Source organism: Sapajus apella, unplaced genomic scaffold (assembly GCF_009761245.1).
Source record: "Sapajus apella isolate SASKATOON/1434 unplaced genomic scaffold, GSC_monkey_1.0 scaffold22, whole genome shotgun sequence".
Lineage (NCBI taxonomy): Eukaryota > Metazoa > Chordata > Mammalia > Primates > Cebidae > Sapajus > Sapajus apella.
The window spans coordinates 25,579,746-25,597,263 of NW_022436962.1; the positions used below are offsets into that span (position 1 = coordinate 25,579,746).

Here is a 17,518-nt window from a genome sequence, read left to right on the forward strand (position 1 = left end):
TACTTACTACGTCAGCAGCCTGTGCCCACAGGGTGTATTTTCAGTCCTTTGCCAATTCTAGGGTCTCCTCTCCACCATATGGGTCACCTCCTCTGTTCCCTGGGCCATAGACATTTTCACCCATGCTTGGGGCATGCAGGCTCCAGTCTTGCAGAAGCAGCTTGAAGAAGCACAGACATCTCTCAGGTTGGAGACTTTGGGGGCCGTAAAGTGATTTTATTCAGTTCTGTACATCCAGATCTCTATAAATTGAGTTCACTTGGAATAAGCAATTTGAATTGGAATAAGGGGGCCATGTGAGAAGGGGGAATGGCCGTACACATGGCAGAATGAGGTGGGAATTAAACAGAGGGATCTGTGCGTGCCCAAGAGAACAGTTGCCTAATATCAACTTGCTTCTGTAGCGCACTTTACTGTCATAAAGCATTTTAATGGATAGGAACTTAGTTTTTAAAAAATCTGCATCTCAGACAGGACTGACCCATGGCGTGAAAAGAATCCAAGTAACAGTGACAAGTTCTGCAGCTGCAACAGGTCTGTCCCTAAATTGTCATTTTAACTCTGGGAAGGCTCTTACCTCATTCAAGACTCAGTTTCTCTACAGGTCAAACAAAAACTAAATCAGAATGAGGGCTTGAATTATATGATTTCTCTGAATCCCTTCAACTCTAAACCTGGATGATGTTATTTATTATAATAAGGTACTCTGTGTAACGGATTAGAGTGGGGCTTTTGTGACATTCTAATTAGTTAAACTCCATGCATTTAGAATCAACCTTGTAGAGAAAAAAAAAATGCTGGCTTGGGATTAATTCCAGCTGGGCTGCTTACTCATCAGCTGTGTGACCTTAACAAAGTGAGTACCTCTCTGAGCCTCAGTTTCCTAATCAGGAAATGAGAACAATAAGACTCATCTTATAGAATCATTGTGCGTGTTAAATGAAATACTGAATCTGAAAGCACTTTTAAACTTCAATGACCTATAACAATGTGATAAATTATTATTGTTACTATTATTACCATCATTCCAAAAATTCATTAGCCTTCTAAGAATTACCTGGCAAGGAAAAGAAATGAATTCAGCAGCCCTTACTATTTGCCCAGCATAAATCCTGAGCAGGGAGCACAGGTTATTTATAAAGCAGAAAAAAGAAATTCTCAAAGTTTGGCTTTTTCACTGCTACGTGACATCAGTGGTATAGACTTCTAGGTCTCCCTCCAGCCCCCCATAAACCACATAGAACAAAGAAAGCCTAGGGTGTTAACAATCACGACTTTCTCTAGCATCAGGGCAACACAAATAATCTCTTTATACAGATCTTTCAAAGACCAACAAAATTACCATTCAAATTAAAAATAAATACACCATTGCACTTCAAAAGACAATGTCTGCTCTTCCAAACTTCCAAAAATGACTGGAACACATCATGACTGCAATGCAAGGACCTGAACTGTCCTTTGGAAACACGTGGTCTTATTTTAGGTTGCATAATAAAAAAGCTGACTCCCTGCCGCCATGCCTATGTACAAGCCCCTCCCTGCACATCTGCGGCTGAGTGTTAAGAATTGTACATGAATTCCATTAAATAAGTAGAGAAAAAGAAGGATACGTGCAGACCTGTACAATACTCGAAGGTGATTTCTTACTCCCTTTCTTGGAATGACTACATAGCACGTAGTTATGTACAGGGATGGAAAGAAGCTTAACAGAAGGACCTCATCTCAGGGCAATATTTAGGAAGCCTATTTTGGTTTTCTCTGTTCACTGTTGTTCCTGAGCTTCACTGTTTTTAAAGCACTGGGTAACGTAGGCCATAGGTTTTGGCAGGGAAGTCTATATATATATATATGTATATATATGAAGCAAGCAAACTTTAAATAGAATCTCAGGGAAACCACAGCTTGCATAGGCTGCATGCAAGAGGAAAAAAATGAATTTATTTTTAGAAACCATAAGTCTTTGTCATATTTATTATGACTTTTTCTTATACCTTGAAAATAAAAGCAAAGATAGCAAGTACTTTAAGGGCAAGACACCATCTTATCTATCCTTTACAATTTCGAGAAGGAGAAGCAAAATAGGCGCTTAAAAAATGCTTATCATGGCCAGGCTCCATGGCTCATGCCTGTAATCCCAGCACTTTGGGAAGCTGAGGCAGGTGGATTGCATGAGCTCAGGAATTTGAGACTAACCTGGGCAACATGGTGAAACCTCATCTCCACAAAAAATACAAAAAGTAGCTGGACATGGTGGCGCATGCCTATAGTCCAAACTACTTGGGAGACTGAGGTGGGAGGATCAGTTGAGCCCAGCGGAGGTTGCAGTGAGCCAAGATTGTGCCACTGCACTCCAGCCTGGGTGACAGAGGGTGACCCTGCCTCAAAAAAAAAAAAAAATGCTTATTGGATTATTTAAAAAGTAAAACGTTTCATAAAGGAGGTATACACTAAATCATGACAATAGTTTCCAGATTATTATAAAAGCTTCATTCCAAAATAAAATCAGTTACAGTGTTAAGAGACTGAAGCTAATTTCTAATTAACTCAATGAAATATAAGTTCTTTGCTTCATGGAAATTTGGGATCAGAATTAATTCTTGATTCATGCCTATTCCAACTTCAGCCCTGCTGGTCTTCTGAGATATATCATCAACAATTTGACATTCTAATTAGTTAAATTTCTAAAAAGTCTGAACGTATCTACAAAAAAGTAAAAACAAAACAAAAGTTGTTTCAGCCAACAGATGTGGGGTAATTGCTAGAAGTAAATGAATATCTCGTCACTACCAATACATTTAGGGATAATTGCTAGAAATAAATGTCTACCTTGTCAATCTGTCACTGCTTGTCACAGTTCTTTCTTTTCCTAAATGAATTACATCTAACACAGAACTGATACATCGTAATTGATTTAATCCTCTGAGTAACGCACACCTTCTGTATGACTAAATACAGTTTTGCACAGTATATTTACTGCGCTTTTTATTGAGTAACATGGAAATGAGTGCTGAGTTGGCAGCCTAATAATAAATAGCCCTAATGTTATCTGAGTTGCTCTCTTGCATTGACAAAAATGGTGATAAATTAGATTGTAATTGAGATAGAGAAAAAAGACTATCACTCCTAATGCAGAGATTAATTAACCCTCTATCCCAGACCTCATTACATGCCCCTGCTTTCTGGTCAGCATGCAGATGCAGCCCTGCATCAGAGAGAAGAGCCCAGGGTACTGAGCTGTCACTCAGCCCTGCACCCCTGTGGCCATGCAAGCTGAGCCATGTAAGCTGAGCCATGTGAGTAGCTTCCATCCAGAGGTAAACACTTTACCTTCTTGCAAGCAGATGGGCTTATTGCTTGGGATCCAGCCTAGGGTTCCATTAAAATACTTCACACACAGTCTCTTTGTAGAGCCCTTCAGCTTGAATCCATCTTGGCAGTGAAATCGGGTTACAGAGCCTTCAAAGAAAACCCCTCCGCTGGGGGTCCTGAAGCCATTCTCCGGGACGCCAGGGTCAGCACACACATGAAGGTCATCAAACCCTACATCAACAAAGAGAGGAAAAAGTGCTTCTGAATATGTTCACCCAATGCCAAGGACCTTCCTACATAAATGGCAGACCCAGCATGACGTTATACACCTTGGACACATCCTTACTGAATGAGTACCAAGAACAAGTATGCATAACTCTATATAGATGGGGATTGGTGTGCCCATCTGCCCCCACTCCCATCCACTCCTTGATGGTTATGCTGGACACCATCAAGATGTGATGGGGAAGTCTCAACCCAGACCTAGGAGATAGTAAGTATCACTGGGGCTCTTGGAAAATTTACCTGGTTTCCAGGTGATGCTCAGATATTGAACTCATGAGGTATCTGATTTTCTCTAACATACTGTGCTTGCAAAAGTTCCTCAGCTGTAGGTGAATTCCCCCACCCCAGCTTTTATGTGCTTGTGTAGGATTCACTGGCTTCCCTCCCCACCTTGGCTCGTGATGCTAGACTCTCTACTAGTGTTGCTGTGCTGAAAGCCACACAGCACAGGAGGCATGGCACTGGCAGGATATCCAGAAGTCATTGTTACAGTGCTTTGTGCAGAGGTGATAAAGAATTGGGGTGAGGGAAAAGCCATTCGAAGGCAGGCAGGAGGAGGGCACAGCATCCACATTTGACACTTGTGCTTATTAAGTAGAAGCTGGTCTGATATTTTACCAAACTGATGATGCTTCTACAAAGGAGACATCATCCAGCCTTCTCAGCCCTCCTGCCACCACCCTGTTGAGACTGAATACCCCAACAGCACAAGCTGTGTTATAGCCCGCAAAGGGGTATGTGAAAGTCATTAAATGATGGCTGCATGTTTTCAATTCGGGGGAAACTATTCTAGAATATCAAGTGGTTCCTAAACGATGAATGTCCATTTCCTTCCATCTGGAAGAAAGGGCAATCTCATGCCCATTCCATTGCTGCTGGTTTTTCCACCTCAGTATGATTATGAATATTGAAACATATGTTCATGATGGTACTGAGCCATGGGGTCCAGGCTCCCCTTGTCAGCTGACTGGATGGTGGGGTGAGGGAAAGGTCTGAGACTGTGCCTAGACAGCTCGGATGAAGGCGGATAAACAAACATGGGTGTTGTGAGCCATAGCTAGGGCCAAGAATAAGGGAGCATTCGCTGTGTACATGTATTGAAACATATATTCATGATACTATTGAGGTGGAAAAATTAACAGCAATGAAATTCATGGTTTTATAAAGTTTAGAAAGCCTAGAAGCACAGATGTCCAGAGCCCTGAAACCTGGCTAATCTGGACATTTCTAGCTGCCTACAGGTGAAAGTCATTCTCTCTTATATGTAAGTCAAATAGACCCAGTGTCAGCTCTCATAATGTTGGGGACGGGTACATGTATCAGTCAATGGGAGGCCACAGAAGGCGATATGAGCGTGCTGTACAGAGGATCGAAACCGCTGCAAGGCCTTGAGTGGGATCCTTGCAAAGACCAGACATCGGTCAGCCAGAAGGGAGGAAGGGTGCTGTGGGTGCAGGCTGGAAGGCACGAAAGTGAGAAGTTGCTGAGCACCTGTCAGGAAAGAAGTGGCTCTGCCAGCTGGGGAAAGGGTGCCTGCTAGGGGTGGGCTGTGGGGACAAAGGAAGGGAAAGAGATGGAGGCAGACTGTCACAGCTCTGTGTGTTAGCTCAGGGTTTGGATTCGATGTGGGAGAGAGGGGCATGGGAATCAAGACTGAGAGTTTTGAGCGGGGAAGTGATTAGGATCAGATTTGCATTTTAGAATGATCTCTCTGGTGCCCATGTGAAGGACTGATGGCTATAGACCAGGAAAAGGGTGGGAAGATAATCTGAAATGGCTCCTAGGCCACCAGCTGCACCTTAGGATCATTGGGCATCTTTATCAACGGACAGCTCAATTGAGCCTGGCTCTCTCTGTGTGGGGTGTGGTGGGGCTGCTTTTGAACAGCCAGCCTAGCACTTGTCTGAGGACAGGCATTTGAGAACTGTGGAATTTTATGGCTCCTGCAGTACTCCAGGTAAGGCAGAGACAGTGGAATGGAGAGGGCCACAGAGACATTAAGGACAGAATCACAAAACCTGGTACTGCCTGGATAGGGGCCAGGTGTAGGAGTGGTAGAGGAGAGAGGCATCCAGGATGCCTTCCTTGTTCCCAGTTATGGCATCGATGTCAGGATAGATGGTGGTGCCATGTGTTCAGATTGACAGAACAAGATGAGATGAAGAGCCGGCCTAGGGAGAAGGGGAAGAGTTCAGTGTGGAGTGTGGCGAGTCTGAATTCTTGGGGATGACAGGTATAGATGTCTAGCCATCAGCTGGAGCATGAGCCAGAAGCTCTGCATGCCCTGTGCTGTGCATCCCTGAACAAGGCAAAGCTGGGCATGCCCTCCTGGAACTAGCACAGAGTGAAGGGAGGAGCAGCTGAGAACACATAAATAATGGACACCCAGAAAGGGTGATATGATTTGGCTGTGTCCCCACCCAAATCTCATCTTGAACTGTAGTTCTCATAATCCCCACATGTCATGGGAGGAACCAGGTGGGAGGTACCTGAATCATGGGGTGGTTACCTCCATGCTGTTCTTGTGATACTGAGTGAGTTCTCATGAGATCTGATGGTTTTATAAGGGACTCCTTGCTCTGCACTTCTCCTTGCTGCCACCATGTGAAGAAGGACACGTTTACTTTCCTTTCTGCATGATTGTAAGTTTCCTGAGTCCTCCCCCATGCTGTGGAACTATGAATCAATGAAACCGCTTTCCTTCATAAATTACCAAGTCTCAGGTATGTCCCTATAGCAGTGTGACAATGGTCTAATACAAAGGGCATAGAAAATCTAGGACCATCAAGAAAAAAGACCTAACCAGTGTCCCCGGAGGAAGGAAAACAGTTTTAGGAAGGAAAAAATGGACAGCCACATCAATGTGACCCATTGGTCAACTAAGTAAAGATCTGAAATCATCCACTAACTGAAGACAGAGTACACTGGGACCACTGCCCAGGCAGCTGCAGGGACAGTAAAGGACTGTCCCTGGGGAGGAAGCCTGTCTGCTAACATCTGGAGAGGGAAGGGTGACACGGTATGTGTGGACTGCTCTTTCAGGATGCTTAGTGTGAACAGAAGAACATAGGGAGGTGGCTGCCCATGGACTAGGGTCAAGGGAGGGATTTTATTATTGTTGTATTAAAGTTTTAAGATGAAAGAGAACTGAATGTATCTCTACACAGCAGGAAGAAAAACACTGGAAAATAAAAGGCTGTGGATGAAGACAAATGAGGGGGAGGCAGGTGGGGTAAGTTGTTCCCACCTGAATGTGGGCAGGAAGGGGGCCCAGGCCCTGACTAAAGGATTTGTCTCCCACTGAACTAGAGAGGGAAGTCACACCAGAACCTCTACCAAGGGACAGTTCTCCCAATAATGTGTTCATCATTCAGGACACAGCTGAAATCATGCCTCTTCCAGAGAGCCTTCCTTCCCCTGCAGAGTCTGAATAGAAGGCCTCTCTTCTCATCAAGGCACCCTGGGCTCACCTCTCTCAAAGGGTTCCTCGCTCTGACCATCATCACTGCTCTACTCAGTGATCTCCCCCACTGGGCTATGAACTCCTGTAGGGAAAGAGTAGGTCTTATTCTTCACCTTCTTGGTATCTGGCATGGTGTGTGGTATATGGTAGACATTCTACAAGTGTTGCTAATGAAGGATAAAGCAAGGGATGGATGGATGGATGGATAGATGGACGGATGGATGGATGGACAGATGGAAGGATGGGTGGGTAGATGGGTAAACAGATAGATGAATAGATAAATGCCCAGCTGGTTGGCTAGTTAAATGGATAAATGGGTAGATGAATGGATGGATAAATGGATGAATGGGTAGAGAGATGCATGAATGGGTAGATGGATGGATGAATAGATGAATGGCTGGCTGGATGGGTGAATAGATAAACAAGTGGATGGATGGATGGATGGATGGATGGATGGATGGATGGATGGATGGGTGGGTGGATGGATTGAATTGGGTGGATGATAAATGGATGGATGGATGGATGGATGGATGGATGGATGGATGGATGGATGGATCCTCATGCCAACTACCCTGCTGGATACATCTGGAACCATCTCCACCCACCAAACAGCAACACCAATGGCACCAATAGTTCCAGGAACTTATGAGTTCCACAGACAAGGGAGATGTGAAATGCCCTCCTATAGCATAGACACATTCTCTCCTAACACCCTTTCATCATTCTCTCTTCTCCCAACCTAAGTAGACTATTTCCTTAATTATTTTTTACAAGCTTTTCTCAATCTACAGCTCCAAATACTTCATCCCTCTTCCTCCTTCTCCAGTATGGGGGCCAGAGGTAGGTCTATGAGAGGGATTTGACTGAGACATCTAGGTTCCCCCAAAACACACTTTTTGGCCAGTCACCCTCTGCTAACAAACAAGGCACGCTGAAAGCTGAGTGCTAGGTACAGACCCCTCAGCTGGTCATACCCCCTGCTCTTTGCCATAAAGCTGTTTTCTCTCAGAGGACAGACAAGGGAGGACTGAAGATCCAGCCCTGAATCCATCAGAAAAATGACTCCTGCACTGGTAAATAAATGATGAGAGTTTGAGGGAAATTACAACATGAGAGCTGCACAATTTTCTCATGAAATTAATTCTGTACTTATTCCTTTCCTTTTAAAGGAACATTCCCATGCACTTCCTCTGTTTTCACGTAAGCACAGTTAACCTCTGACTATGTTTCCATTCCTGTGACAAGGCTGAGGATCAGGAATGCTGGCAGCTGTGGGCTCCGGCCATTGGCACAGAACAGGGAACTAAGAATAAGTGGTGAAAAGAGAGCTATCAGAAGATGGGATGGTACAAGAAGAAAATATTCTTCATTTTGGACAACTAATCCCATCGAGCAAGATAGTAATTTTCTAGGGCCTGCCAGAGCTTCAGATTCTATTTTTCAAATTATCCCCTAGCAGATCAATTCCAGCCTGGGTCATTTTTCTGAAGAGCTGTTCTGTTAGTGATGATGATCATAATGATGATGATCAGCCCCCTCAGATAACATATCCATTAAAGAGTGGGCTGGTGTAGGTGTTAGGGAAGCAGAGTGGAAAATCATTTGCATGTAGGCCCATTCAAATAATCTTACCCTAGAAACCTGCATTCTCGAAGTCCCAATCTATTTCCTTCCTATTCTTCATATTCTGCTCACGCATGAGAACTAAGTAGTCATAGCTTGGAGAAGGGAAAAGAGTTCACAGAATGAATCCAATATGTTTGTTTTTGGGGGGAGTGGGAGGAGAAGAAAACATTCCATTATAATCAGCCCTCAGAAGTGGCATTCTTTAGCAGTTCTTCCTAAATTTAATTCAGAGTGGAGCACTTATATATAAGAGATAGCCTTTTTGATGGTTCATTTCGTATGTCAGCTTGACTGGGCCACAGCGTGCCCAGACATCAGTCATACATGATCTGGGGGTGTGTTTGAGGGTGTTTCTGGATGAGAAGAACATTTGAATTGGTAGACTGAGACAAGCAGATTACCCTCCCTAAGGTGGGTGGGCCTCATCCAATCTGTCCAATGCCTGAATAAAACAAACAATTGAGTGAAAGAGAATTCTCTTCTCTCTGCCTGACTGTCTTCAAGCTGGGACATGGATCTTCTCCTGCCTTTGGACTTGAGCTCAGAAAAGAACTTACATCATTGGCTTTCCTGGGTCTCAGGCCTTTGGACTTAAGCTGGAACTATACCACTGGCTCTCCTGAGTCTCCAAGGAGATATCTATCAGTCCTCCCACTGGTTCTGTTTCTTTGCAGAACCCAGACTCATACAGTCTTCCTAAAAATACTGGGGTACTTTAAAAATGCAAATGACACATATACTGTTGTCCCCCCACCCAGAGGATGCTCTTTCTCTCTGGATCCCTGAGTTCTGGTGAGCAGTCATCCAGAGGGGAAAGCATCTCGGTCCTGGGGTCAGAGCAGCCCAGGAGTAGAGTCCTGGCCTGCAGTCTCCCCTGGAGCTGACACACCCTCTCCTCTCCATTACTGGCATCACTGTCATTGGTACCCATTTTCCTGCCCAGCATTTGTGACCTTAGGAACAAATCAAAGGTAGTGTTGTGATTTGGACTCTGGTTCTCAATGAAGGCTGAAATCCAGTCTTTCTTTTCTCCTAACCAAAAACTGCATGAGTCACAAGGATCGAGAGTGCCCCTCTCTTCTCATGCAAAGAAATCTGTGGTTTCTTTATGAGGTCTTGACACTTCTGGTTTGGTTACTCTTGAGCCTGCTGAAACCTACCAGGCAGTTTTACTGTGAGCAACATAAGAAGTCTTTAAAAAGAATCACAAAAATGAAAGAGGTGTGAAAAGCAATCTTTTGGGTTATTATAACTGAAAAGTTATATTCTAGGGAGGAAGAGTGTATCAAATGTAGCCAAATCAATTTAGAACTAAGGCTGGGTTTCCACTTCTCTGTAAACTGCTATATGAGGCTTTGGAGGAAGAAACAGGATATACACACAAAAATTAATTTTATATGCACTGACTTACTGATAGGGTCCTGGGGCTAGTGAGAAAGAGCATCCCTATGGAAGTTTAAACAGACAGGTTTGCAAATGCTCACTGGAATCAAGACCAACCCCAAAGATGTGCCCATCACCCATCCCGCAACAGCACTATCACTCACATGGTTGGCATTAAAGCCATCTTGGAGGTCATCTAGTTTGACCTCTTTGTCTCCCAGGGGAGGACACTAAGGCTGTGAACAACATAAGAAGACTTTTAAAAGAATCATAAACACGAAAGGTGTGAAAAGCAATCTTGTGGGTTATTCTAACTGAAAAGTCACTCTAACGGCTAATTGTGGGGCTGGGCCTAAAGTCTGAGGCTTCTGACTTGCAGTCCAAAATGTTCTTGCTGCCAACAATGTTGTCTCCACTTAAAAATGCGAATGACACATACGCTGAATGTCCCCTGACCCAGAGGTTGCTCTTTCTCTCTGGATCCCTGAGTTCTGGTGAGCAGTCATCCAGTGGGGAAAGCACCTGGGTCCTGGGGTCAGAGCAGCTCAGCAGCAAGGTCCTGGCCTGCAGTCCCCCCTGAAGCTGACACACCCTCTCTGTTACTGGTATCACTGTCATATTTCCTGTCATATTTCAGTTTGTGAATGAGTCAGATCCTCATATTATATAAACTCTTTGGGGAAAGAACAGTTTAAAATGTTTTTGAGTCCTTATATATGTTAAAACAGGGCTGAGCATATAGGAATGCTAGAATATTTAATGATTCAATACAAGCCTCATGTTTTCCCAAAAGCGCAAACCTCCCAGCACACAGTCTCCGTGTGATGGGGCCAGGGATACTGACTTGTCACTTAAAACATCCCAGAATCCAGGAAGTCAGTTCTCAAACATCTAATGACCGCAGCATGGTCTGTACCATATTCCTGGGGATGAAAGGTATTCTTGGGGAGAATACAACCTAAGCCAGATGTTGGTTTCATGAAATAAGAGTTAGTCCTAGAGACTGGAGCACGCATGGCCCTCAGCAGTAAAATAAAGAGGGAAGGATGCGGTGAGCTCAAAAACGTCCCTTCTTGACCAACTTAAGGGCTTTCCCCTCGTTACTGCTAAATATTCTAATCCAGCTTCCCACAGGTTGAGATCTGCCTTTTTCTCATCACCAGCAACACTGGTAAACCACCCAACTGATAAAATATTTCTGTGCATCAGTAACCCTTTATACTGAGGAGGGAATCTTTCTGTCCCATGAGAGAAAAACTTCAAAAACCCTTGTCTGTTTTTAAAGACAAAGTTTAGTTACCTGAACATGTTGAGTAAAGGATACAAACTAAAATGAATCGTGTCAGTTCCTGAGGATCTGTTGATCAGGGGCCTTTTAACCATCTCCTTACTGCCAACACACACCTCACCTTATACCACCTTGAATTTCCCACTATCTCAAAATCCCTTGCTCTTAGAATGACCTGATACAGTTTGGCTCTGTGTCCCCACCCAAATCTCACGTTTAACTGCAATCCCTAGTGTTGGAGGTGGGGCCTAGTGGAGGAACACGGGGGTGGTTTCTAATAGTTTAGCACCAACCCCCTAGTGCTGTCTCGTGATAGAGTTCTCACAAGTTGTTTAAAAGTGTGGGGCACCTTCTTATTTGCTTTCTCTTCCTCCTGCTCCAGCCATGTCAGATGCGCCTGCTTCCCCTTCGCCTTCTGCCATGATTGTAAGCTTCCTGAGGCCTCCCCAGAAGCAGAAGCCTGGACAGCCTGAAAAACCATGGGCATAATTAAACCTCTTTTCTTTATAAATTACCCAGTCTCAGGTATCCCTTTATAACAGTTTGAGAATGGAATAATACAGACCTTATGAACCAATCAATGTCCAATGATAGCATGACTTAACCAGAGTAAGACAAATGCCCAGCAACTATTTGAGCTAATAATGTACCTATCCCAAGGCATCAGCAATGAAAAGAAGAGGAGGAGAGAGGCAGCAATAAAGGAATCACATCAGGCAAAACCTATTAAACAAATAAATCAAGTCTCTAATACCAGTATTTCAAAACACAGTGCTCCTGGCTATTTGTGGTCTGAAAACACAGAACTGTCCGGCATGCCAGAAGCTTCCAGCCACTCTGCAGTCAACTGTGCTTCAGGCTGGTCGATGCGCTTGCCACCATGTCCATCCTGACATTGCTTCCAGGTTTATGTCTGCACCAACATCAGATGGAGGATTCCTCCTGAGCCTGTGTCTAGAGAAGTTCTACATGTTCTGGAGATCCACCCTGAGCCAAGGTCAGGCTCAAACATCCCGAGGGCCCCCTGTCCCAATTATAGGAAGCTCAGGTGCTGCCTAACATCTTTCAGAAAATGTTAGGAAGACTGGCTAACCCAGACCTCAGAGTTGCCTGGGAATACCTCAACTGTCAAAGAGATGGAGCAGAAGGAAAGCACATACAAACTAACCTACCTCTGGAGAAGATGCCCTTTGGGCCAGGAGAATTACAGAAGGTCCTAGAACCAGCAGGCAGTAGAAACAGCAGGAGACACAGACACATTGTAAAAATTACAACTAACATCAATGAGGAAATGTGATTGTTTTATAAAAATTCATCAATTTGCTTGAGCAAGTTTCAGACCAGCCTCAGCAACATAACAAGACCACCTCTAAAACTAAAATTAAATTAAATTAAATTAAAATTATCAGGGCATGGTGTTGTGCTCCTGTAGTCTCAGCTACCTAGGAGGCTGAAGTTGGAAGATCACTTGAGCCCAGGAGTTCGAGGCTACAGTGAGCTATGGTCTGATTGTGCCACTGCACTCCAGCCTGGGCAACAGAGCAAGACCCTATCTCAAAAACACCCCCAAAATCATTAATAATACATATGTCCATAACAAGATATTATTAAGTATTTCTTGACCTCTGTTCCAGCCTGAACAATCTCTGTGTGGGAAAACTTCAGCTCTTGGTTTTTAAAAAGAGAAGGGAAGGAGAGAAAAGAATTTTAAAAGGTAGAGATGAAGAAAGAAAAATTATATTTATATATTCACTCCATAAACAAAGAGTGCTGGGCACTGGGGAAAAAGAGTGGGCAGACATTCATTCAACAAACAATGGGAACTTGAGGCTTCCAAAGAGTGAGCTTACATCTAGGACATTCAGTAGTTTTTGATCTGCAAATTGTGACCTTATAGTAGGTCCTGAAATCAATTTTAAGGGCCACGACCAGCACTCTTTAGAAATGAAGTGGAACAGAAAGGAAAAGTCCAAGTGCACTCTGCGCAGTAACGGTGAGTATTGTTTTGCGTGGTTTTACTAGTTTTATTTGCATGGAAGCTAGTTTGCAACGTAAACTATATTTCAGTGGGTCAGTCAAAAAGGTTTGAAAAACACTGCTTTCAATACACTCCACCCTTGTCATGATATTTGAAACCATATGTACTTTCAATAATGTAGCTGGTGCGTATAGGCACAGGTTTTGGAGTGAGAGTGCATACTTTGAATCCCAACTCTGCCATCCTCTAGCTGTGTAACATTGGGTAAGTTCCTTAACCTCTCTGTGTTTAGATTTCCTTATATATATAATGGGTATATAAGACTAGTACCTACGTCTAGGGCTGCCATGAAATTTGAGATGTAATACAGGTAAAGCAGTCCCTGGCACATAGCAAGTGCACAATAAATATATGCAAGCTGCTATGTGATTAATACTCAACCAGTTGCCTGAAGAATGAAAACATATCACTTCATACAGAGGCAATTCCCTAAATTCCTAGAGCCACATGAATATCAGAAAACATTCAAGCCTATCCTTTCTCCTTACTTTCCCTGGAATAAAGTGTCTTTGATGATGACAATTGAACTTAGGAGCAATAACAAATATTTCTAAATAGAGTCCTTCTCTTGGCCACAAGGTTAAGCCATGAAACAGTCGATGGTAACCTACAAACCTCCAGAGAATTAAAGTGATTTCTTCATGAGCCAGGCTTGCAGGGGAAATCTAAGGGCCAGTAGCCTTTCGTTCATAGACAACTCTGGGCTTTGTTCTAAGAGACAGCAGCAGCTCCTGAGGGAAGCTCTCCAACAGTCTCTTTGGGGGTGTGCAATCAAGTTCCAAAGAATCCCCTGATTTGGGCACAGGGATGTGTGTATTCCTGGGTACCCATGAATCTAAGCAAAAGCAAAATCCAACCACCAAATGGGAACACCAAGTATTCTAAGATTTATGGGGAAAAGCTCAGAGCAAAAAAAAAAAAAAAAAAGAGGTTGAAGACAAATTTTCCAATAAGAGATGATACAAAAAATTCAACAAAGAAAATCAAGGGTTCCCAAATTAATTTTCTTGTTTGTGAATTTGGTGCTATGTCATTCCTTCAGTGATACTGTCAGTTATATATTTAAGAGGTGGTTGGGGAAGATGATTACTGTTACCATTTATTAGGCGAAATAGATTTTTCACGGCAAAAGCAGTCAGTACCCCTTGGGAAATACAACAAAAGAAAACCAGAAAGCAAGACTGGGCTAGTTACTATAGTCACTATAGTCATATTTCTGCCATACCAATAGCACAATATACTATTTATTATAGCAAATTTATACCAACAAGGCACACTTAAACCTATTTTCTGGAAGACACGGGAATGGGTTGAGGGATGCAGAATTCATCTATGTGGGCTGAAGGCTTAGTATCCGGATTCTATCACCCAGAAACCACATTGAACACTGCACCCATGATTGTAAACATAGTATCAATTCTGAATATTTGGATGCTAATCAAATTAGGTAACTCTTGCCTAGAAACAGTGAGAATGTTTTAATGTTTCAAGAAATATTCAAAGATGAGTATAAAGTCGGCTATGTCTGAACAAGTAAACGTCACAAAAATAAGTCTTAATAGCATAATTTAGACTTGATTAAAATGGATGAAGACCACAGATGTGGAAGTCATTGCAGTCCCCATTTGATGCCAGACTGATATTTTCCCCTCTCTTGATTTAATTTGCTTTGATTACCCAATTATTCCTAAATCCTTTCACTCAGTTTCAGCTCCAATAAAACTGATAACAATGCTAACTCATAATGTGATTTTCACTCCAGTCTCATGAAACTGCTCTATAAAAGCATGCCCAGCAACATCACAAAATTCTTCCAGATTGTGATATTATAACATGGGAAAACAGAATAAACCTTCATCTATTCAAAATCAAGCAAGCACAGAAAACCACTCATCAGAAAAATGTGAGGATTCACTTTGTCAACAGGAAGATGGCGGCAGGGAAGTCTTGCATTTGTAAGTTTTAAGATTATCAATTGTCAAAACATTTGAACAAGGCACGGACCGTATTTTTTTGACATGGGGTCTCACTCTGTTAACCACGCTAGAGAGCAGTGGCACAATCTTGGCTGATTGCAGCCTCCACCTCCTAGGCTCAAGCAATCCTCACACCACATCCCCTCAGGTGGCTGGAATTACAGGTGTGTGCCACCACACCTGGATACTTTTTTATATTTTTGGTGGAGACAGAATTTTGTCGTGTTGCCCAGGCTGGTCTTGAACCCCTGAGCTCAAGCAATCTGCCCATCTTGGCCTCCCAAAGTGCTGGGATTACAGGCATAAGCCACCAGAAATTTTTTTTAACTGATTAATATGGTTAAAGATGTGGTTCTTTTCTAAAGCACATCCTTATTGAGCATAATGAAGGCTGCCTGTCTATCTAGCTCTGTGATGCTGGACAAATAGCTTGATCTTTCTGGGTGCTAGTATCTTATCACTAAATGAGGCATACGGATTTTTTTTGCAGGGGTCCCTTCCACTTCTAAATTCTATAATTTATAGTCTTTTCTTTTCTTTTTCTTTTTATAGAGACAGGATCTCACCACGTTGCCTAGGCTGGTCTCTAACTCTTAGGTGGCTCCCACCTCAGCCTCCCAAAGTGCTGGGATTTCAGGCATGAGCCACCTCATCCAGCCAGCCTCTTCTTGATAAAAATTGGTAAAAACCTCCCAAAGCACAAGTCGTTGGACTGAAGTAGCCCAGAAGACAATGCATGGGGCAATCTCAACATGCCTATGGCTATTTGTTTTTTTTTTAATAAAATCAAATTTCCTTTCTTTTCTGTGAGCAACAGCTTTGGTGCAATACTAAAATACGTTTTCCACATGGATACAACTTAACAGTTTACAATGCGTTTTACATACACAATCTCATTTCATCCATACAACAACCCCATGAGATCAATGACAGTTTGATAGGATTAGTTCTCACAGTTGCTTTATGAAAATCCAACTGTTAATAGTAACAACTCTCAAACACTCTTTTTAAAGTGATACTGAATATTCCCTCCCCTACATAGCTCATTTGTTAGTGTCGAGATCGCATGTGAGGTTTTCAATCTCTGTGCAGACTCTCAAGAGCAAACTGGGACTTTTGCAGGGGGACTGGAGATGGGGAGGAAAGAACAAGACACTATGTGAAATAGATGATACTATGGGAAATAGCGCTGGCTGACTTCAGACGCTGTGTGCAAGAAGACTGTGTTATTTCACCACTTGGGTTATCTGTAGTGCTGGTGACAGGTGAACCTCAGTACATGCTTAGTCAGCTAACGAGATTAGGGCTCTGGGTTTTGTTGCTGCTGTTGTTACTTTGTTTGTTTTAAAGTTTAGCTTGAGGAAAACCTTGCTTCTATCACCTTTATAAATTTACCAGAGAAAACTTTCCCAGATGTTCTGGTAGCCACCATTTCTGTTCTTTCCCCCTAAGCTTTCCTTGGTCAACAGCAGCTACTTATTGATCAGTTACTGGGATTTGTGCCAGCAGATCCTTTATCTGAACATGGTAGATAATTTATTTAAACAGTAATATATTTTAAATACAAAGTGTTTTCAACATTTTTTTACAGGGTTATGTAAGTTGAATGGGCTCTTTACAAGAATATTCTGAAAACTATGTAATATGGTTTGGATCTGTGTCCCAACCCAAGGCTCATGTTGAACTGTAACCCTCAGTGTTGGAGGTGGGGCCTGGTGGGAGGTGATGGGATCATGGGGTTGCGTTTCTCATGAATGGTTCAGCACATCCCCTTCATGCTGTTCTTGTGATAGTGAGTGAGTTCTCTTGAGAGTTGGTTGTTTTAAAGTGTGTGGCACCTCCCCTGCCCTCTTGTTCTTGCTCCTACCATATAAGACACCTGCTCCCCCTTCACCTTCCACCATGATTATAAGTCCCTAAGGCCTCCCCAAAAGCCCAGCAGATGCCAGCATCACACTTCCTAAACAGACCGCAGAACTGTAAGCCAATAAAACCCCTTTCCTTATAAATTACCCAGTCTCAGGGTTTCTTTATAACAATGCGAGAATGGCCTAACACATTTAAGAAATAACATGTAAACATATATAAGTTGAAACTGTTCAGGAATAAAGAAATTACAGAATGTTATTGCTGGATAAAAATCTGAGAAT

At 42.9% G+C, this 17,518-nt stretch overlaps 1 protein-coding gene across 3 annotated transcripts in view; it reads right to left on the bottom strand.

The window, feature by feature from the left end:
- The window catches only part of SUSD4 (sushi domain containing 4), a 139,726-nt gene that overhangs the window by 65,188 nt on the left and 57,020 nt on the right, over positions 1-17,518 (bottom strand). For all 3 annotated transcript variants that reach the window (XM_032289359.1, XM_032289357.1, XM_032289358.1), the window contains exon 3: positions 3,328-3,540. In XM_032289359.1, the coding sequence (XP_032145250.1) occupies positions 3,328-3,540 (213 nt within the window). The remainder of the gene's footprint in view (positions 1-3,327; positions 3,541-17,518) is intronic.